Source organism: Brachyhypopomus gauderio, chromosome 1 (genome assembly GCF_052324685.1).
Source record: "Brachyhypopomus gauderio isolate BG-103 chromosome 1, BGAUD_0.2, whole genome shotgun sequence".
NCBI classification, from domain to species: Eukaryota; Metazoa; Chordata; class Actinopteri; order Gymnotiformes; family Hypopomidae; genus Brachyhypopomus; species Brachyhypopomus gauderio.
The window spans coordinates 24208387-24229043 of NC_135211.1; the positions used below are offsets into that span (position 1 = coordinate 24208387).

The 20657-nt window shown below is 44.5% G+C and overlaps 3 protein-coding genes and 1 long non-coding RNA gene across 6 annotated transcripts; 3 read left to right on the plus strand and 1 right to left on the minus strand.

Annotated features, from left to right (window-relative positions):
• Positions 1 to 59: 59 nt before the first annotated feature.
• On the plus strand, positions 60 to 4249 carry adipor1a (adiponectin receptor 1a). 3 transcript variants are annotated; one of them, XM_077004446.1, is made up of 8 exons: positions 60 to 216; positions 711 to 922; positions 1043 to 1159; positions 1238 to 1409; positions 1635 to 1821; positions 1950 to 2137; positions 2556 to 2749; positions 3110 to 4249. In XM_077004446.1, exons 2-8 carry the CDS (start codon positions 779 to 781, stop codon positions 3236 to 3238), a joined length of 1131 nt encoding a protein of 376 aa, XP_076860561.1. In that variant the 5' UTR covers positions 60 to 216; positions 711 to 778; the 3' UTR covers positions 3239 to 4249. The 3 variants fall into 3 exon arrangements, with proteins under 3 accessions (XP_076860561.1, XP_076860563.1, XP_076860562.1); XM_077004448.1 differs by having other exon boundaries at positions 2688 to 2749; XM_077004447.1 differs by having other exon boundaries at positions 1046 to 1159.
• Positions 1394 to 1715, minus strand: LOC143513542 (uncharacterized). The gene is made up of 2 exons (XR_013130637.1): positions 1604 to 1715; positions 1394 to 1431 (listed from the first exon to the last, which is right to left on the minus strand). It is a non-coding gene; the product is annotated as an uncharacterized LOC143513542 (long non-coding RNA).
• A 352-nt stretch (positions 4250 to 4601) lies between the features above and the next one.
• On the plus strand, positions 4602 to 6520 carry rabif (RAB interacting factor). Its single transcript, XM_077004449.1, has 3 exons — positions 4602 to 4805; positions 4965 to 5140; positions 5442 to 6520. Exons 2-3 carry the CDS (start codon positions 4988 to 4990, stop codon positions 5688 to 5690), a joined length of 402 nt encoding a protein of 133 aa, XP_076860564.1. The 5' UTR covers positions 4602 to 4805; positions 4965 to 4987; the 3' UTR covers positions 5691 to 6520.
• A 1227-nt stretch (positions 6521 to 7747) lies between these two features.
• kdm5ba (lysine demethylase 5Ba) lies at positions 7748 to 20413 on the plus strand. Its single transcript, XM_077004445.1, has 27 exons — positions 7748 to 8073; positions 9848 to 9925; positions 10245 to 10367; positions 10490 to 10660; positions 11532 to 11660; positions 11768 to 11861; positions 11968 to 12038; positions 12242 to 12400; positions 12753 to 12872; positions 12987 to 13145; positions 13281 to 13462; positions 13690 to 13852; positions 13967 to 14086; positions 14191 to 14385; positions 14622 to 14803; positions 14960 to 15084; positions 15316 to 15466; positions 15543 to 15657; positions 15768 to 16123; positions 16731 to 16869; positions 16986 to 17165; positions 17308 to 17460; positions 17642 to 18055; positions 18168 to 18252; positions 18346 to 18896; positions 19013 to 19288; positions 19558 to 20413. The coding sequence occupies exons 1-27, from the start codon at positions 7906 to 7908 to the stop codon at positions 19687 to 19689; spliced, it is 4791 nt and encodes a 1596-aa protein (XP_076860560.1). The 5' UTR covers positions 7748 to 7905; the 3' UTR covers positions 19690 to 20413.
• Positions 20414 to 20657: the final 244 nt, after the last annotated feature.

The following is a 20657-nucleotide window of genomic DNA, read 5'->3' on the forward strand; positions in this document are numbered from 1 at the left end:
GCCGTGGACAAGTATAACGGGAAGGAATCGTTCTGTCCAGCAGATGGCGCTGCTCAGACATTGTTTACAACGTCGAAGACCTGAAATTTGCTGCCTGACATTATCCAACAGAAAACTCTGTTCTCCCGACAATACTGGAGCTCGGTAGCAGTTAAGCTTGTGTTCGTGAGAACCGGAAAGGATTCAGATTTCTCCTACCTCTGCCTCGGAGACCAGGTAGCTGTCTGAAACTAGATCTAGGTTGTGATGTGTAACGGTAGCTTGAGTGTTTTATGAGTCATATTGGCTTGCCTATCTAGCTGGCTAAGCTAGCTACCCGGTCGGTGTAGCTTTGTTATCTTGCTGGCTAAGCTTCGCTGATATGCCAACCAGTTGATACACCTGAACCAGCAGCTAGTTGCGGTCTATGTAAGAACCAAGTACACTGCATGTCGCCTGTCATGCTTGTTTCGTTTATAATAATGCATCATGGTAGCAACAAATAATTCAATTAATGCAAAGGTAGGTTAACGCTAATTTACCCAAACACAGGGTAGCTGGTTGGCAAGCCTAGGTAACTATGGAGATAAATATCTAGCTCGGTGTTAAATGCACAATAACAGCTCAACGTACAACGCAACGTTTAGAGCTCGAATGTGATTTAGGTGAGAGGTCCCCTGTGGTCGTGTACGTTTGTAGTGCTTTCTGAGCGGTGTGTTTGGTTTCCGTAGCTGTGACCGTAAGTGGCAGGCTTCGGTGGGAGACAACAGTCGTGGACGGGTCACAGGGCGGTCTACTTATGCCAGGTCGAAACGCGTCTGCGAGCGATGCAGACTGCCGTATCTCCGAGGACTGCCGTGTCTCGACTGACGTGGAGCTGATGGAGCTGGGGCCTCTCCTGGAGGAGCCAGTGCCCTTGGTGGCTAACGCACTCCGAACACAGGCAAGACCTATAATCGTTACACTCTGTAAATAGGTGCAATATTCCTTTATCGATCATGACTCACTACTTTCTGTACAGGTGGTGGTCATTTTTTGTTGTTTAATTGTTTTCTTTTCTTAGCAGGGAGTAAGTGGTCTGGAAGTTGAGGAGAATGAAGACAATGAGGTGGCGGAGGTCCTTACCCTGCCCCTGCAGGCTCACCACGCCATGGAGAAGATGGAAGAGTTTGTCCACAAGGTACGATCATCAGACACTGTCCAAAATTAAAACCAGCAAACAAGTGTGTGAGTTTTGCTGCTTTGTGACATTTTGCAGGTGTGGGAGGGGCGGTGGAGGGTCATTCCCTTCCACGTTTTACCAGAATGGCTTAAGGACAACGACTACCTCCTGCACGGACACCGGCCTCCCATGCCCTCATTTCGGGCCTGCTTTGGGAGCATCTTCAGGATTCATACAGAGACTGGCAACATCTGGACCCATTTACTCGGTGGGTTGTGTCGGTCTGCAGCCTTTTGGGTAGAGAGTAGCTTCTGTTGTGAACCTCTTGCGTATAACAGGGATAGCGAATGACACATTCACATCATAATTTAGGGCAAAGGGCTCTAGAAAAAGAATGTTATACAAGCTGAAAACAGACCAATCGAGTGACTGAATGAACTGTTTCTTCATTCTTTTTCTTACCTCATTGATATGTTTTCACGTCTTCTCCCAGGGTTGATCTTGTTCCTGTGTCTGGGAACCCTCACCATGCTACGACCCAACATGTACTTCATGGCTCCGCTGCAGGAGAAGGTGGTGTTTGGGATGTTCTTCCTGGGAGCTGTTCTCTGCCTCAGCTTTTCCTGGCTCTTTCACACCGTCTACTGCCACTCGGAGAAAGTATCCCGCACTTTCTCCAAGTATGTGCACTGCCTCGAGTGAGTTTGCATCCATGGGAAGATGTTTTCAAGTGTCTTAGGTTGAGATTTTTCTCTCCCTCCCTCTCTCTGTTCCTCCCTCTCTCTTTTTCTCTCTCGTCCTCTCCCAGGCTGGACTACTCTGGCATTGCCCTACTGATTATGGGCTCGTTCGTGCCCTGGCTCTACTACTCGTTCTACTGCTCCCCCCAGCCCCGCCTCATCTACCTCACAATCGTGTGCGTGTTGGGCATCGCAGCCATCATCGTGGCCCAGTGGGACCGTTTCTCCACCCCTCGGCATAGGCCCACGCGAGCAGGCAGGTTCCTTCTGCACCACCCAAGGACTTTATCTCCCAATACAGCATAGCATAGTGAGAGAATTTCCAAGATTGAAGAGCAGGTATTGCTTGTTCAAACCAAACAATATTAAACATCCAGCCAAGCTTGAATGGAAAATAAAACAAGATGGACTACATCTGGTTTTAAGTATAAGAAGTGTTGTATTTGGCATGGAACTTGAGATATTCCCTTTCAGTCATCTTCCTGATCCAACATTGACTGGAGAGAGGGCATGGCACTGTGGATCTGAACAGCCAAATTAGATTTTCTATGCATGCTACCCCCCTCCCCAACAAAACATCCACATTAATAATTACTAATATTTTACATTTGGTATTATTGTCTGTAGTCACTGTACAATGTTACTTTAACATGCTGAATATTGTGCCCTAACAGGAGTGTTTATGGGCTTGGGGCTGAGTGGGATAGTGCCCACCATGCACTTCACCATCGAAGAAGGCTTTATTAAAGCCACTACAGTGGGGCAGATGGGCTGGTTCTACTTAATGGGCGCAATGTATATCACAGGCGCAGGGCTGTATGCTGCTAGAATCCCTGAGCGTTATTTCCCCGGCAAGTGCGACATCTGGGTGAGTTGAGATCTGCCTCTAAACGGTGATCATGATCTTGCCAGATATTCTATAGCATTTACCGGTGTTACTATAATGCTGTAAATATGTATGTGAAAGGGTTTGAAACGGTATATATTTAAATAGTTAAAACTTCAGTTAATGCTTAAGAATCCTAAGGATTGCTAATTTAGTCATAAAATCTACATTGGTATGCATCACAAATGTCCAGAAAAAGAAAATGTATCAAAGTTATCCAAATACAGCATAAATCTGATATAATAAAGATGTATACTACTAATCGATACTAATGCCATTTCGGTTGTGCTAAATGCTAATCATGGGTTCTACTCAAGATGTGATTGTGTCTTCTGTGTTCAGTTTCACTCCCATCAGATTTTCCATGTTCTTGTGGTGGCAGCAGCCTTCATCCACTTTTATGGGGTGTCCAACCTGCAGGAGTTTCGCTATGGCCTTGAGGGGGGCTGTACTGATGACACGCTCCTCTGAGAGGTCCCACCCCACACATCCCTTCTGAAAAGAGATGAATGGAACCAAGGTCACAGTCACCCCTTTGACTTCTGCACTCCTAGTTTATTTCAAAATATATTTTCTGTTTCCTTCCCTCATTCTTCCAGTTTGGTTTTATTGCTTATCCTTTTACCCTGGTCACACAATCCTGTGGTGGGTGTTCTGAAGGAAAGAATGCTGGCATGACAAAACAAAGACTCTATTTGAGTCGATTATGTGTACTGATCTTTATGAGAATGTATTTTAGGCAAAGTGCAGCTAAATACGTATTTCATAGCTGAAATATTACCCTGACACCATTGAACTAAATGCAATATTTGTTTTCTAATCCACATGCACTTTCAACCAAGCTGCTCTCCCAACACATGCATCTGCAGCTCTGTTTTGTTTTATCATCATGTGACACTGCTTGAACTCCATATATATCGCCCTGTCCTTTAATTAATAGAATTGTATCTATTTCCTTGAATCATACCCGAGTGGAAAACGCACAATGGACAGACAGGGGGATGTGGGGACAATTGGTCTACTTGCTTGCGACACTTTTCCTTTTTCAGAATCTTTACTACCAGGTCAAATGGAAACGTTAATAGAAAAAGTTGTTGCACCTTAAAGTATAATATTGAGAATTAAGACATAAGCTACTGCATGGCGACGTCTGTGCAGGTAGTACACTTTTAGAATTCCTGTGCCTTAGGCCAGCGGAAATCGTTTTAAGTAGATTGGCCAAAACTGCAGTCTTGGTAATTTTTGTTAGTCTCTAATATAAGCACACATTTTCTTTTATTCCTAATCTCAATTTAAGGGTCATTCCTCATTGAGGATACTTCTCAAACTGCTGTTTATTAAAACTAGTTGTTTTTAAATAAGCTGATACCATGGCTCAATTAAAGACTAAGTCTGTGTGTTCATTTGTTGTGTTCTGTGTAGAAGTGATAAGTCATACATTTCACAAATGTAAAATGTTATAATAAATATTTATGAACAGCAGATCTGTTTCATTTCTTTTCTGGAAATAATGTTTAGAATGTGAATGGCTTTTTCTGTTTTGGCTTATCCAGCTGAAACAAAGACTTGAAGCTTTTTCTGTAACACATTTGAATACTGGCTGTATTGGAGTATTAATAAGAAATAGTGTTACAGTGCAAGTTAACTTCATAGATGATCTGCTGCTTATATTGTAAAATATTCATGTTTAAAGTATCTAGAAAAGAATAAAAACAAGACCTTTGATTCATATAATAAACTGAATTGGGTTTAGGAATACACAATTAACTAATTTGAGGACAAGCAATATTGTAATTATTTGAAACGCTACACTATGAAGTGGAACGTTATGTTCGACATTTGTTTCTAGTCGGTCTTCTTTGCTTGGTTGCATCTTAAATCGTTACCGGATAGTTGTAGCAATTAAGGTTAACTATGAACCGTTGGTCTGAATAAAAAAAATAACATACTTTAAACTTGTTTACAGCACCTAAGAGGAAATATTTAAGACAACTATATATTTCCTTGATCAATAACATTTCCTAATGGTGTGAGAGAGGCGAGTATTCTTTTAATGGATAGCTAGATAGCTGCTTACCTAGTAACCGCTAGCTATCTAAGTATAGCTTGCTAATACCTTTTTGTATTCTGCTACCTTTAATTCAGTAATACCATGCGTTCGATTTGTAAAAATGCATTTTCTTTTCTTTTCTTGTAGTCTGGCCTGTACGAGTTTCAATCATGGATAAAAGTAATCCGAGCTCTCGCAGCGAGGGATCTGTTGACACATCCACTCTCGTTTCAGAAGATGGGAAAAATATAAAGTCAGTGGTGTGCCAACGTTGCGGCTCCAAAGTGCTATGTCCAGGCATGGCCATATTTGCAGAAAAGGAGGTAAGACATGAGTAGCGTATAACACCAACAAAAACAATGGTTAAAAAAAATGTTAATTTACCTTTCCACATTCGGTGATGCTTTGAAATGTAGGCTAGAACAACGAGAACTCAGACATACACAAAAAAGGGAAAATAAAATAAAGCTAATTAGTAATGAGTACCTGATATTGGGGGGAATATTTCAGGAGAATTCCTCTTAATTAATCATTCAAACTGGATTTCCCCATGTAAGATAAGTACAACTAACTCAATGTTTGTGTGTGCCTTGTTTATGTGCAACAACCATCTCCAATGACCAGCTGTTTCTGCCTTCAATGCGAAAGAAGACGACCATTAATCAGTCTGATGGAACATTCGATGGAGACACATTAACAGCTCACTGGCTGGTAGATGATATGTACAGTTTTGAAAATGTTGGCTTCACCAAAGATGTGGGTAAAGTGAAGTATCTTATCTGTGCCGATTGTGAGATTGGACCCATTGGATGGCACCACCTCGATGACAAGAAGACGTTCTATGTAGCACTGGATAGAGTAAATCATGAGTAATGTGTGAGGCTTGTTTATGTAAGATTGTCATGTATTTCTTAAATGCTCAATAGATCTGGTTATAGATTTACACTGGCCTATATCATCAGAATGCCAGGTATATACTGGACATGGATTTTGGTTTTAACTTTATTTCCATGTAATTTGTTAATTCTTTGTTAATAGAGGATTTTTATATTAAACATCTTTCACAATGACACCTTGTTCTCAATTACAACTCATCTTCAATAAAATCTTGTTGTCCAAGCACTGGGATAAATTAACACTCCAACTGGAAGGCCTGCTTGCTATATACTCTAGTATATGTAATATACTTACCTCTATTAAAAGTGCAACACTTTAAGCCAACAATCATCTTCCAGCAGCAGAATAGCTGGAGGTGGGTTTCTGGAAGTGGCTTTGTCAGTATACAACAACAGTGGAATAACAATCCTCAGTATACTGAGGTTATGAGAGTAAAATAGCCTCTGGGCAGTGAGTTATGTGCAAACACTGATGCTTGACACCAAGAGGCAATGTGGACAATAGAAGCTATGTATCCACTGGGATTACATCTGGGTCTCCCATTATGGTTTTGCTATAAGTTTTCTTTTATCAAGGCACACTGCCCATGTTTCTTGTTAAGTTTTGGAATTGGCGGTTTACAGTTGTTGAGTTTGAATAAATAAACTGATGTATATGAATTTCAGATAGGTTGTATTTCAATATTTGTGAATGTGTGTTGCAAAAAAATGTAATAGAAATAGAATATATTTTTGTAATGTATTTTGGAGGGGGATATTTGTATTAGTTATTATTATTTACGGTAGTAAAAAACTATTTTACTTGTGTGTGTGTATCAAAAAACACAACGACGAACTAAGCTTTAGCTAGTTATTTGGTAGTTTTGAGACAGCATATAAAGAGATAAGGTTTGCAGATATTTAAATTTTTTCTGACAGGCCTGGTCAGTTATAGAGGACAGTAGTCCTGTGTCACGGCTGGGCGACGCTGCTTCCACGCTGACGTGTGGTACGTGCTAACAGATACGGTGTGAATGGAATGATGCAGTGATGGCCGTTTCCTCGGTGGACAAACGTGTTATAAAGTGTTGCTAGTCTGTAAGCTTTCCCGATTGAGGCGTTCTTACGACACATCGGTAAGCTATTATACTTACTATCTTTCGACATATCGCACACCGGAGTGTTGTATCTCGTTCCAAATTCGTGTCACGCAAGTGACGATGCAAATGCACGTCGTAGGTTGCAATATTGAGGTCAATTTTACTAGACGAAAATTATATGTTTTGATCATATAAAATTGGTACTTTTGATAGAACAGCAATCGTGTCAAAGCTGTATTACCGAAGGTGACGTATTAAATAATTTCATTAGCTATCCACCGGGACGACATTCAACAACAGCATCCACTTCCGTAGGCAACTTGAAAGAGTCCATTTAAAGAAGTAGTTCCGGTCGCCATGTAGCTCGCGGTTGTGGTACATCAATCCGCGCAAGTCAGTTTTGTAATGTACTTTGCTGTTAATATCCAGAAAGAAATGCAAGATATACTCTCATACATATCAAATGAAGTACAAATAAAATACCTTGATATAAAAAACAAAGGTTTTACAGTGTTGAAAGATTTCATTTTCCAACAGGATTCTCATGTAATAGCCTAATAACATTTTTAGCAATTGCAAGGATTACTGTACGTCTGTTCTATGGATCAACAGGATGGCTGAAATGTGAGATCTTTCTTATGTTTTATAATAAATGTTGAAATGTATTATACCAGCTTGTGGTGACACTTTGACATTATAGTCGCTGTTTTGATGAGGATGTAAGTTTTCTAAAATGATGTTGATCGGTGGTGTCTTCATGGATGTTTTAAAGCGAATGTGGTTATATGCATGTATACATCTCAGTACTTATTTTTTTAAATATTATACTACTTATTTTTTATATACGACACTACGTGTAAGCAGAAAGACTTCTGCTGCCATAAAATGGAAAATCTCAAAGTAAAGCGATGGTCTCTACTTTTTTAAGCGGAGCAAGACAAGATACTCAAACGTCAACAGTCCCTTCGTGTGTACGTTTCCAAAGTGGATGAGGATGTTAATTGTCGGAGTTCAGGTGTAATCATTCTGTATTATGAAACAGTTACAAAAGTAATTGGTGAATTATCTTGAACTTTAAACGGTTTATTGCAGTTTCTACATGTCATCGTTTGGATGCAGTTCCCCAGAATGACCCAACCTCGACCCAACGAGTTTATTCCACCACCGGAGTGCCCTGTCTTTGAGCCCAGTTGGGAAGAATTTGCCGACCCATTTGTGTTTATCAACAAAATACGCCCCATTGCAGAAAATACCGGCATCTGTAAGATACGTCCGCCGCAGGTAAGTTTTTACTGGTATATTGTTCAACTGAGACGTTAACAAATGTGCGATTTTCTCATTGATTGTCCCTCACGGCGAAGTCCGAAACACTTTTCTGAAGACAGGTTTTCAACATGGCGGATTGCGGCTCTGGTGGAGAGAGGCAGCCAGCGAGCTCGCGACGAACGGCGTGCGCGCGCGCGCGTCTTTGCAGCCGTTTAGCTGCATGTGCACAAATTACTACTGCAATGTTACTTTTTTAGTACAGATTGTCAATTCCAAGTTTTTTTGGAGGACTTCAAGAAATGTGTGCCGTGTGTAGACTAGCTAGTATTTCGATTGCTTGATATAGCCTACAGTACAAATAGTGATTGTTATTGTCTAGCTACACGAATGTACATGGGGCATCCACCCAAACAGGAACAAGCGAAGCATTGAGTTTTGTTTGTTTGATCGGAGGCCTCCAAATTTTGGTGCAAAACAAATTGGATTTCGAATACTTTTATTTATTTTACAACTTTTCCACCTTTGATTGCGTCCTATTTATTGATTAAAACGTGTATTATAAGAGTTCACTCCACCCAAGTTCAAATCCTTTATTTTTTAAGTCAGCGTCACTTTAACATGTCACGCTGTTGTGTCTTTCTGTTCCCGAAATGTGGCTAACGTCGTTTGCTCTTGAGAAGAGTAGCGTTGTTTGTTCTCAATATTGTTTTTATGATTCCAATCGACTCTTGAACCATTATTTTAGTGACCAACTATTAGCGATTTCCGTGGCCAATAACGTAGTTTAAACGTAGCTACGTGTCCAGTGTTTTATATTTGTACTAGGAAATGGACATTTTAAGAAGGAATAAATATATATTCATACTATACTTTCAAGGGGTGTGAACGAGGATACATTTTAGGCCTGACCGTGTGCAGTGTGTTTAAAAAAAAAAAGTGGTAGCTCGTCAAAAGCTGTTGTCCTCCATGTTGTGTAAAGACGGTGTAGATTTGCATGGAACTTGCCGTTTGGCTATTTCTACTTGAAACCGAGATCTTGGTGAGAAGGGAGGGGGACAATACATATGTGACATTTGTACTCTTCTCCTGGCACACGATTAGGCCTTTAACGCCTTTACGCGGCAGCGACGTATTAGGTCATTTAATTTCAAGGCCAGTTATTATTAGTAACGAAGAAATGTCTCAGCGCAGAAATAAAATTGCAGCGCAGTCTTTATTGATGTATTTTTTTCTCCTTTGGTGCGGTAGTTCCCGTTCTAATAACTAGCCCTTTCCTACAAACACTGTTGGTGGGAGATTTTAATGAAGTCTTATTGCCCTGTTGCTGAGGATTCACGTATAACAGATATGTGTGATTTCAGTGTGTAGGATATTCAGGAATTTTAAAACTATGCATAAAGAATGCGAAAAGCAGAGCCGGAGTGGCTAATCGGGAGATTCGGGAGGATTCCCGATGGGCCGGCTCATGTCAATCTCTAGTTTGGGCCGATTGGGAGGGAAAATAATTTTGGGCCGGATTTGGGCATGAAACTCCCGGACTGAAAAAGGGGCCCACTCCGGCCCTGGCGAAAAGTGTTTGTAAGAAATATATACATTATTTACTAGAATTATTGCCGATATGTAATGATGCAGTCATGACTTGCTAATATGATAATATGCTCAAGCATTGAAAATAAAAAGGTGGTCTTGATGTAAAATGAATCCGGTTTAAATATCTTGATGCTAATATCAGGCTTTTTGTGGAGTGTGACACAATAAACTCAGCATGTCATTATTTAATTTTTTTTAGGGATGGCAACCACCATTTGCTTGTGATGTGGACAGACTGCATTTCACTCCACGCATACAGAGGCTCAATGAACTGGAGGTATGTGCCCCATTAGGGCCCGTTTTTGTAAGCGGTTCCACATTGCAGGCACACTTTTCTACATGCTCTCTGGTGAAGGCAGTCAGTTACAGTACAATGCAAAGTTTATTGTGGACAGCATTAGGCCAGTTTGTTACAGCAGACTTTAAAGCCTCAGGGTTATTATGAAGTGTGTTTAGGAAAGGACAGAGGTGCTCATTTGCTTTAAGCTGAAAGGAAAATGTCGAAAAAAAGGGGGGGGGGGGGGTGTTGTTTACTTCCTGATCTAACTGTTACTGTTTTGATGTCTGTTTTCTGTTGAATTTGGCTTGTTTCTCAGGCTCAGACCAGAGTGAAGCTTAACTTCCTAGACCAGATTGCCAAGTTCTGGGAGCTGCAAGGATGCACGCTGAAAATCCCTCATGTGGAGCGCAGGTCTCTGGACCTCTACCAGCTCTACAAGGTGCGGTGTTACAGTATGTCCTCCCTCCCCCCCTCCCTTTTCTTCCACTCATCTAGTGCGCTCAGATTTTCATCTTTCATTTGCCTGAGTGAAACAGTTGGTCCTCTCTGGGTCTCTTGCAGCTGGTGACAGAGGAGGGTGGCTTCGACATAGTCTGCAGAGAGCGCAAATGGACCCAGATTTCTCTCAAGATGGGCTTCGCGCCTGGCAAGGCAATCGGCTCTCATCTGCGTGCCCACTATGAAAGGATTCTGTACCCATACTCCCTGTTCCAGACAGGAGCCAACCTTCCGGTGAGGCTGAAGGAGCCCAGCTCCTCCCCATCACCCTCCCACAATACGTTCCTTCCCCCTTTCTGGTCTCTCGCACTTCCCCTTGACGCCAGATACACGCATGCCCCTTCGGTTGTCTCTCGTCTGCCATCTTGTGTACCTTCTCTGATGTCCTCGATGTGTTTTCATTTCTCTGTTTTCCTGAAGAATAAATTTGCATGTACGTTTTTATTAGAGGCAGTTGTTTGTGTGTCTTCTGACTCCACCTGCACCTGTGAGCACTGGAGCATTGTCCCAGTTTATCTTGAGCAGTGTGCACCCACATAGTTTCAACCAACTTGTAGTCAGACGATGCAGTGCATGGAAGCTAAAAAAACGGCTAAAACATTGTAATATGTTGATGTGAAGTGCATGGAGTTGACATGGATGCAGTTCGGTACAAGAATAGTACATATAAATAGTGGTGGTGTTTGTTTTTTTGTTGTTGTTGTTGTTGTTGTTTATATGTATTTTTAACACATTGACCTAATTTCCCCCTCCTCATCATTTTGTCAGTGCTGTTGTGGTTTGGTGGTTAGATTTCTGTCACTGATGTTATTACCCCCCCACCCACCCACACAAACACATTCTCTACCCACAGCTGTAATACTCTGTTCTTTCACCCCTCCCTCCAGCCGCCTGTGTTCATGTAATGAGCGCCACACTCCAGACTTGTTGAGTCGTGCTCTTACCTCAAAGTTTCTGTCTGCTGTCACTTACACTATGAATGAATGTTGCACACATGTGTAAGTGTTGTTTAAATAGGAAACTGAAACAAATTTGGGGATGACTAGAGGTTACCAGAGGTTAGTTTCATTGTTTAAACCTTTTTTCCCCTCCTTTCTTTCAACAGAACTCTCAGAAGCCCACTCTTACCAATGACACCAAAGATAAAGAGTACAAGTCTCATGACCTGCCCCAGCGACAGTCGGTCCAGCCTGCAGAAACCTCAACCATTGCTCGCCGAGCCAAGCGCACAGAGGTAAGTGCTCCGCATGGCAGCGTGGGTGGCGGTGGTTTGCCAGCTTGCACGCTGTGTCTCGGGACGGAGGTACAAGCTGCCTCGGTGACCCTCTTTGCCTTTGTCAGGGCCGCTGCTCCAAGACTGAGAATGCGGAGCAGTGTGACACCAAGCCCAACCTGAGGAGAAGAATGGGTTCCTATGTGGCCAAACCCGAGCCCGGTAATTAGCCTTTTGAACATCTTTAATATAGCTTGTCCCCACATGAGTCCACATTTTCTCCCTGATTAAAATATGATCTAAATAAGCTTGACGTGGTTTGTTTCAGTAAGCATTCCAGTCCAGGTCAAACAGGAGCCCGTAGAGCCACCTGCATTGACAGTTGATGATAAATCAAAGGTCAGTAACAAGGCTGTATTGCAATGTTTCCAGAAACACGGGATACCTTCACCGCGTCACACCTGTTTTTGTTTGCCAGACTGTTTTACCATGGTAGTTTTTAAATTAATTAATTTATTATTATTATTATTTTATTTATTTTTTATGGTGTCACGTGTGCACATTATATATTTTAAAAAAGGTTTCTTTGTGTGTGTGTGCAGGTGGAGCAGTACATGTGTCTGGTGTGTGCTGGAGGCGGTGATGAAGACAGGCTGTTGCTGTGTGATGGGTGTGATGACAGTTATCACACTTTCTGTCTGATCCCGCCCCTCCCCGAGGTCCCTAAAGGGGATTGGCGATGCCCCAAGTGCCTGGCACAGGTGGGTACTCGTCACCGCCGCTGACTAGAACCACAATGCCCTGCGTGCCTTAAAAACAAAGGTTGTTTTTCTTTACCCTAACCTCTTGGGGACATTGTGTCGAAACTGGCTGTTTTTGCTTTTCTCTTGGTACCATTTTCCTGTATTTTTCTCATCTACCGTTCCCTTTTTAGGGTAAATGCAGTTTTTGATTTCCATGGTATCATTGTGGACCCTTTTGACTATAATTAAGAGCTGAAATGAGCCTGTTGTCCCGGAGGTCGTTACACATCTGTGAATTCAGGGCTGTGATTGGTGTTCGGTGAACTGACCGTATTCTTTTTATGATCGTGTGCACTTGCTTGTCTTTCAGGAGTGTGGCAAGCCTCAGGTTGCGTTTGGCTTCGAGCAGGCCTCCAGAGACTACACTCTTCGCTCTTTTGGAGATATGGCAGACTCCTTCAAATCCGACTATTTCAATATGCCTGTTCATGTAGGTTCTATATTAATTTGCGTATACGGCATCAGTAAATCTAAAATGGTTCTTCTGTTAGATGTGTGCTGGTCAAGAAGAAAATCACTGATGTTTTTGTTTGGTTTTCTTCAGATGGTCCCTACTGAGCTGGTGGAGAAAGAGTTCTGGCGTTTGGTCAGTACCATCGAAGAGGATGTCACAGTGGAGTATGGTGCAGACATCGCCTCCAAGGACTTTGGCAGCGGCTTCCCTGTCATGAACGGCTCCTTCAAAGTGGCACCTGATGAGGAGGTGTGCTGTGCTCCCCGTCTGCACCAGTGCACACCTGACTCTCCTACTTGCACTGTTGCCACAGAACTGAACTTAAATTGGGTAGTTATATGCACTTAAAGGATCGTGTGTGTGTGTGTGTGTGTGTGTGTGCAGCATTACCTCAGCAGTGGGTGGAACCTGAACAACATGCCCGTGCTGGACGCCTCCGTGCTGACGCACATCACGGCCGACATCTGTGGCATGAAGCTGCCCTGGCTCTACGTGGGCATGTGCTTCTCCTCCTTCTGCTGGCACATCGAGGATCACTGGAGCTACTCCGTCAACTATCTCCACTGGTGAGACTCTCTCGACTATCTCCACTGGTGAGACTAAACCAAGATGGAGGAACGGCCTCGTCCGGGGAACCGATTTGCCTCGGACCTTATTGTCATTAGCTCATTCACGACTTGGTGTAATTTAAGTGTGAAGCAACTTGGGTGATGAGAATGTATTGTTGAAAACCAGAAACCACAAAAGCTTTGTAAGATGTATTTGATGTCAGTCGTTGATTGTGTGTGTGTAGGGGAGAGCCAAAGACATGGTATGGTGCTCCTGGCTATGCTGCAGAACAGCTGGAGGGAGTGATGAAGAAACTGGCTCCAGAGCTTTTTGAATCGCAGCCAGATTTACTTCACCAGCTGGTCACCATCATGAACCCCAATCTCTTAATGGATCATGGAGTCCCGGTGAGCACACCATACAGTTAACATGAAGTTGGGCACAATGCAGGTGTATTTGAATACAATTAAATTGTATTAATTTCTTTATGAAATTATTATTATTTTTCTTCTTTTCTCCAGATTTATCGCACCAATCAGTGTGCGGGAGAGTTTGTCATCACCTTCCCCAGAGCCTATCACAGTGGATTCAATCAGGGCTTCAACTTTGCAGAGGCTGTCAACTTCTGCACAGTGGACTGGGTAAAAGCACACGGCAGTGTGTTTCTGCATGTCACTGCAGTATTGTGCTTCCACGGTTTGTACATCTCCACGGCGGTTAAACACGGCGGTTCCTTTTGTTCCAGATGCCTTTGGGCCGGGAGTGTGTGGAGCATTACCGCTCCCTGCACAGATACTGTGTGTTTTCACACGACGAGATGGTGTGTAATATGGTGTCCAAGGTGGAGAACCTGGAGCTAGAGCTGGCCTCTGCTCTCCAGAAGGACATGGGCATTATGATCCAGCAGGAGAAGGAAATACGGGAGAGAGCCTACAAGCTGGTGAGGGAGTTGTCTTTGTAGCCTTCTCAGGCAGACCCTGTTGCTCTGGGCACATCGGATACTGCTTAATAAATCGGTGGATATGGTATGCCACCGTGGTTCCAAGGAGCTTGGAAAAATGAGTGTGCCCATCTGCCCCTTCATGATTTTTCCTTCCACGCTGTCGTTTGTTTTTGCACACGCACTCCGCTCTTCGTTGCTAATTGATCCCACGGTGGGCGTGCTCTTCTCCCCAGGGGGTGTGGCATTCCCAGCAGGTGGACTACGAAGACCAACCAGATGAGGAGCGGCAGTGCGCTGCGTGTCGGACCACCTGCTACCTGTCTGCCATCACCTGTCCCTGCAGTCCTGGCCAGCTGGTGTGCCTGCACCACCTCGAGGAGCTGTGCTGCTGCCCGGCTGGCAACTACACCCTCAAGTGAGCAACTGGACGCTTCAGTGTCGAGCATGGTGGATGCAGTTTAACGAGAATTGAGCGTTTCGGCCTGTTTCGTAAAAACACATTCGAGTAGACGCAATTTATTTTATTTTTGATGCATTTGAATTTTTTATTCTATTTTTTGCCTGGTTGCAGTTACAAGTTCACCTTGGGATTGTTGAACCAAATGTTTGCATCCGTGGCCTCCCGCGCCGAGTCGTACGATGACTGGGCCTCGAAGGTTAACAAGATTCTAAAAGCTGACCAAGACAATAAAAGTGGTGGGTTACAATCCTTACAAAATCCTTCCTGTCTTTGATTTCTAATCATTTGTAGTTGTTTTGCTTGCTTCATTTATTTGTAGTTAATTTTCTTTACATTTACTCCTTAATTGTTTTTTGAAATTTCTTTTAGCACATACTTTGCATAATATGAGCTGCTTCACTTTAGTTAGCAAAATTAACTATTAAAATGCGATGGTGGTGGTGGTTCATTTTCTCCTTCGCTATCAGACTTGGAGGAGCTTCGAGGGCTGATCGGAGAAGCAGAGAGGAAGGCGTATCTTGATACAGACCTGCTCCGGCATCTGCGCCAAATCATCCAGGAAGCAGAGAAGAGTGCCTCAATGGCCCAGCAGCTGCTCAACGGCAAGAGACAGACCAGGTAGCTCATCTGTTCGCATCCGTATGTCCTGCATACGTACCGTGAATTACAACACCCTTAAAAACGTTTGTTTTAGGTATCGCAGTGGTGGAGGGAAGTCTCAGAACCAGCTCACTGTGGAAGAGCTGAGGTCGTTCGTCCAGCAGCTCTACGACTTGCCCTGCAGTATCAGACAGGCCCCTTTCCTCAAGGTACAGGTCCACATCGCCTGCTTTCACCAACACGAATACTCATTAAGGCCCAGAAAAGGGTCTGTTGGTCACATGTGCGTGTGGTAACCTCCCTGCCTTCCTTCTCTCAGGCACTGCTGAGCCGCGTTGAGCATTTCCAGCAGCGGAGCTCCGATCTCCTGGCAGAGGACATGCCTGGCTCCTCTGCCCTGCAAGACCTGCTGGATGAAGGCTCGGGTCTGGATGTGGAGCTGCCGGAGCTGACCGTCCTGCGGCAGCGGCTGGAGCAGGCCCGCTGGGTAGAGGCGGTGCGGCAGGCCAGCGAGCAGCCCACCAGCCTGGGCCTGGACTGCATGAGGAGGTTGATCGACCAGGGAGTGGGTCTGGCTCCACATGCCTGCGTGGAGAGGACCATGGCCCGTCTGCAGGAGCTGCTCACCGTGTGCGAGCACTGGGAGGAGAAGGCCCATAACATGCTAACAGCCAGGTCCGGTTCTGCTCCCGCAGGGCTTATCTCGGAGTGTTGTGTGGGTCTGCGAAAGAAAATGTTTGACGGGTTAATTACAGTCTTGTGTTGATGCTTTGTGGCTTGGTCATGAGTTCAGAAACCGGCCTGGCTGCACAGTACACTCTAACGGCGATAGGGTTTGCATAGAGCGTGAACAGTGTTTAACTTGCAAATGTGTGGTGTTTTCCCTTTTTAACTTCGATACAGCAACAGTATATTCAGTACCAATATGAGGGCTAAAACAAACAAAGTTGCGATGAGATAAAATGTGTTTGGCTAGCCTTACAATCGAGAGCTGCTTCCTGGCAGATTAACTGGATCAACGTATTGTCATGGGACGGTTCACCCTTGTGCCGCTCCTCTGGGGGAAGAGTACAGCTGCACGTTGTACACAGTTACGTCAGACCAGATCTGACCCCCACCGTGCCCTTCACGGCTTGGAACATAACTAAGTACATAAATAAAGATACATAAATAAGTATCATTTAAAAGGAGTGGAAATGAGGAACGTCTATGCATGCGGCATAGAGTTGTGGATTAGTAGTTAGTGTGGGTCAGTTTACATTGGATTTTCCGTACTTTCCAGGCCTCGGTATGATCTGGAGACTCTGGAAGCAGCTGTGCTGGAGGTGGACGGTATTCATGCTTACCTGCCTAACTGTCTACAGCTCAAAGACTCCGTCCACAGGGCAAAGGACTGGATACGGGAAGCCGATGGCCTTCAGGTGACTGTCATGCCGGTTGCAAAATGAACACATTGTGAACCAGATGTGAACACACTATTTTGGTATTTTATCATTTTGTAATTAGTCTGTCTGTGTACGTGTGTGTGTGTGTGTAGCTTGGAGGTCGTGTCCCTGTGCTAGCTAGCCTGACTGATCTGGTCTCGAAAGCCAAGAGCATACCAGTCCTGTTGGATCCCCTGGCACGTCTGGAGACCCTGGTGTCAGAGGTGCAGACCTGGAAGGAAAGTGCAGCTAAGACATTCTTGATGAAGAACTCTTCCCTCTCACTCCTGGAGGTTAATTAAACATACATGCACCACGCTATTACTATCTAGATTTTAATTTGCGTTAATTAAGATAATACTTAATTTACCAGTTTTCTGTAGAATTGTGTGGAGAAGTTGGAATAAAATGTTTGATTCACTCTTTGGTTTCAAGGTCCTGTGCCCCAGATGTGAGACAGGGTGTCAGAAATCGAAGTCTAAAAGAGTGAAAGATGTCTCGCCAACCGGCAAAAAACCAGGTGTAAAACTGGACTGCCTCGGTGATGTGGAGAGAGCTCTCTCTGAGAGCAAGGACACAGCCTCAGCAGTACGTCCCCCCTTTCTACTCCTCACACCCCCCTCTGATAAATTCACCTTCTGGTTTGCCATGTTGTGATCTGAAATGTCAATCACATGAGTGAGACCACTGTAGTGCACTATGAAAGCCATGGAGTGTTGGGCACGCTTCCTCAGCCATGTCTGTTAACCCACGGATCCGCTTCCAACAGATGGCCACTCTTGGCGAGGTGCGTTTGAAGGAGCTGGAGAACCTGTCCGTCACGAGGAGTACGAACGAAGCAAAGTTTCATCCCGTGCCCGGCAGTCCCGTCCCCACCGTGTGTTTGTGCCGTACGGTGCCGGCGGGCCCGATGCTCCAGTGCGAGCTGTGCCGCGATGCTTATCATAGTGGCTGTGTGCCCGGTGCCACGGAGGTACAGGCAGGGCATCCGTGGCTCTGCCCGCTCTGCACGCGCTCCGAGAAGCCTCCCTTGGACAAGGTCCTGCCCCTGCTCGCCTCTCTGCAGCGCATCCGCGTCCGGCTCCCTGAGGGCGACGCGCTGCGTTTTGTGATTGAGAGGACGGTGCGTTGGCAGCACATGGTGCAACAGGTTTCGCCCATCACACAGCAGTTCGGTGGAAAAGTAAGCTTCCTCAGTTTCTGTGTTTTAAAGGCGGCTAAATATCCTACTAAGCTATGTACAGTCTTTTTGTTGTGTTTTTTGCTTTCAACATTTTCTTACGATCAATCTGTAGATAAGACCGGAGATGGCTTCATCTCTCACCCCGGAAGGGAACAATGGGTCCTTCTACATGCAACATCCATGTGTTCCTCTCAGTGGTAAGTGAAGAATTTTACCATCGTGTAAAAGACATCATGCAGACATGATCTGCTGACTTATCTGAACACATTTGTGTGGCTTAATGTCTGCAGGCCTAAGCTCAGACCTGGAGGATCTGCTGGTAGAGGGTCTCCTGCTGCAGGTGACCCTACCTGAGCTGCAGCAGCTGTACCAGGGCTTCCTCAGCCACCTTTCCCCCTCCCATCACTCACTACAGAGCAGTGAGCATGACCACCAGTACCACATTGCTCAGGACAGGAGTCTGCCTTACAGAAGCCCCTCCCCCAAGAGCCCGCCCCACAAAAGCTCCTCCCCCAAGAGCCCGCCCCACAAAAGCTCCTCCCCCAAGAGCCCGCCCCACAAAAGCTCCTCCCCCAAGAGCCCGCCCCACAAAAGCTCCTCCCCCAAGAGCCTGCCCCACAAAAGCTCCTCCCCCAAGAGCCTGCCCCACAAAAGCTCCTCCCCCAAGAGCCCGCCCCACAAAAGCTCCTCCCCCAAGAGCCCGCCCCACAAAAGCTCCTCCCCCAAGAGCCCGCCCCACAAAAGCTCCTCCCCCAAGAGCCCGCCCCACAAAAGCCCCTCCCCCAAGAGCCCGCCCCCTAAAAACCTACACCACAAAAGCCCACCTCACATCAAAGCACAGGTTAGAGCACCATTTTAAATGATGCCTTTAAAATAAACATCAAAATAGACTGTTAGTTGTAAGGTACTGGTAGGTGTTTGTGTAGAAAAGTAATATGTTGTACCATGTCACTTTAGGATGGTCCTGTGCCCCAGGAGTTGCTAAAGGAAACTGAGAAGCTGGAAAAGAACCCCAAGAGGCGCTTTGAGAAGGAAAACTCTGATGAGCAAGACCGAAACAGAGTCAAGAAACCAAAAAAAAAGAAGCCCAGGATGATCAAGGAAAGGAGGTGTGAGGAGAAAAGGACCACCTCCCCTTCCAACTCCCTTTCAGACATGTCCTACTCCGACGATTCTGAAGAGGACTGGTCGGTGTGCTCAGCAGAGCGATGTCAGCAACCTGAGGGAAATGAGGTCAGTTCACTTGCATCCCAGGGTTTCCCTCTTGGGGTATGGGGAGGTTTTTTTGATTATGGGCTTGTGACTGAAAGAGGCCTTAAACAATAGATTGAAAATAGGTGGAGCCTGATCTGATATCTTTTCATGGGGCCCAAAATCCCTTCCTGTAGCCCAGAATAGGGTGGGTACAAGTTCATATAAAAGCGTGAGGGTCAGTGTGATCGATTGATGGCTCCGTGCTTTCCCAGGCTGTAATATAATGCCTTCTTTCCTTTTCCTTGCAGGTTAACTGGGTCCAGTGTGACGGCAGCTGTAATCAGTGGTTCCACCAGATTTGTGTGGGTGTGTCTGCTGAGCAGGCTGAGAATGAGGACTACATCTGCACCAACTGCTCCACAAACTATTTCACACAATGAGGACCAAACAGAAATGCTTTGGATAGTTAAGACTTTTGAGTTTTGCACATGAGTTATAGCACCAAGTATGCACCAGATCCCTTTTCCTGGTCCCCAGCAGTTCTGGTATGTCCTCCCTGTTGCTCTGGTGCTATGTTCTTCTTAATAGGACTGTTATCTGGAAACATTAAGACACTTGTCACCTCTTTCTGGTATTTTTACATTTCCTCCTATAAACTTACTTTCTCTTGTCTAGAGGACATGACACAGAGATGTACCTCAGGTGTTTCCATCCCATAAATACAAGGTGGGGAGATGTCAGCTTCCCCAAATGTAAAGAGGGGTTCTGTTTTTCAGAAGCCCTGTTGCCATCTAACGTGAACTAATCAGAAAACTTTGCTTTGGGGCTGTTTTTTCACCAAATTACATTAATTGGACTAAACAAAATGGTCTGCATTTATTTTTTTGGAACCCTGCTTTGGTACATGTGTCTAATATGTTATTTATTTATCCCAGCAATAACACAGCTGGTTACCCTGATTTTCTGTAGCTTGAGATCTGCTCTGATCTGTAGCTTCTTGCATTAGCGATGGTTGTACAGAATCCTGATGTAGGTTGTCTGAGTGATTGTAGCAGACAGAAGAAGTGTGAAATATACTTTGTGATGTATGCTGTTTCTTTCTTTTAAAAAAGAAGTTATCTAATGTTAATTCAGTTATGGAATAAAATGGTTTGTTCTCGCTGATTATAAGTTCAATAAGGTGATGACACTGGAAAGCTTCTCTTGAAATTAACCATTTATTCGTTGTTTATTTTTGTGTGATTAACATGATAAATTAATCTTGTACAAACCATTAAAGGTGGTTAAAAATGGCGCCGGGACCACAACGGCAATATCAATGATAAGCTGTCGTCATTTTACCTCCGTTACGGAAGATGGCGCCAAGTGTCGAGGCTGAAACGGAAAAATGGAACGGAAGCATTTCGTC

What these genes read in the sequence shown, in the direction of transcription:
- rabif (XM_077004449.1), top strand. Translation starts at nt 4,988, where the DNA reads ATGGATAAAAGTAATCCGAGCTCTCGCAGCGAGGGATCTGTTGACACA. An exon ending in CCATATTTGCAGAAAAGGAG is followed by an intron (nt 5,141 to 5,441) that starts GTAAGACATGAG and finishes TCCAATGACCAG; the next exon opens with CTGTTTCTGCCTTCAATGCG.
- kdm5ba (XM_077004445.1), top strand. Translation starts at nt 7,906, where the DNA reads ATGCAGTTCCCCAGAATGACCCAACCTCGACCCAACGAGTTTATTCCA. An exon ending in TGTGGCCAAACCCGAGCCCG is followed by an intron (nt 11,862 to 11,967) that starts GTAATTAGCCTT and finishes GGTTTGTTTCAG; the next exon opens with TAAGCATTCCAGTCCAGGTC. An exon ending in GGGAGAGAGCCTACAAGCTG is followed by an intron (nt 14,386 to 14,621) that starts GTGAGGGAGTTG and finishes TCTTCTCCCCAG; the next exon opens with GGGGTGTGGCATTCCCAGCA.
- adipor1a (XM_077004446.1), top strand. Translation starts at nt 779, where the DNA reads ATGCCAGGTCGAAACGCGTCTGCGAGCGATGCAGACTGCCGTATCTCC. An exon ending in CATCTGGACCCATTTACTCG is followed by an intron (nt 1,410 to 1,634) that starts GTGGGTTGTGTC and finishes GTCTTCTCCCAG; the next exon opens with GGTTGATCTTGTTCCTGTGT. An exon ending in GCATAGGCCCACGCGAGCAG is followed by an intron (nt 2,138 to 2,555) that starts GCAGGTTCCTTC and finishes GTGCCCTAACAG; the next exon opens with GAGTGTTTATGGGCTTGGGG.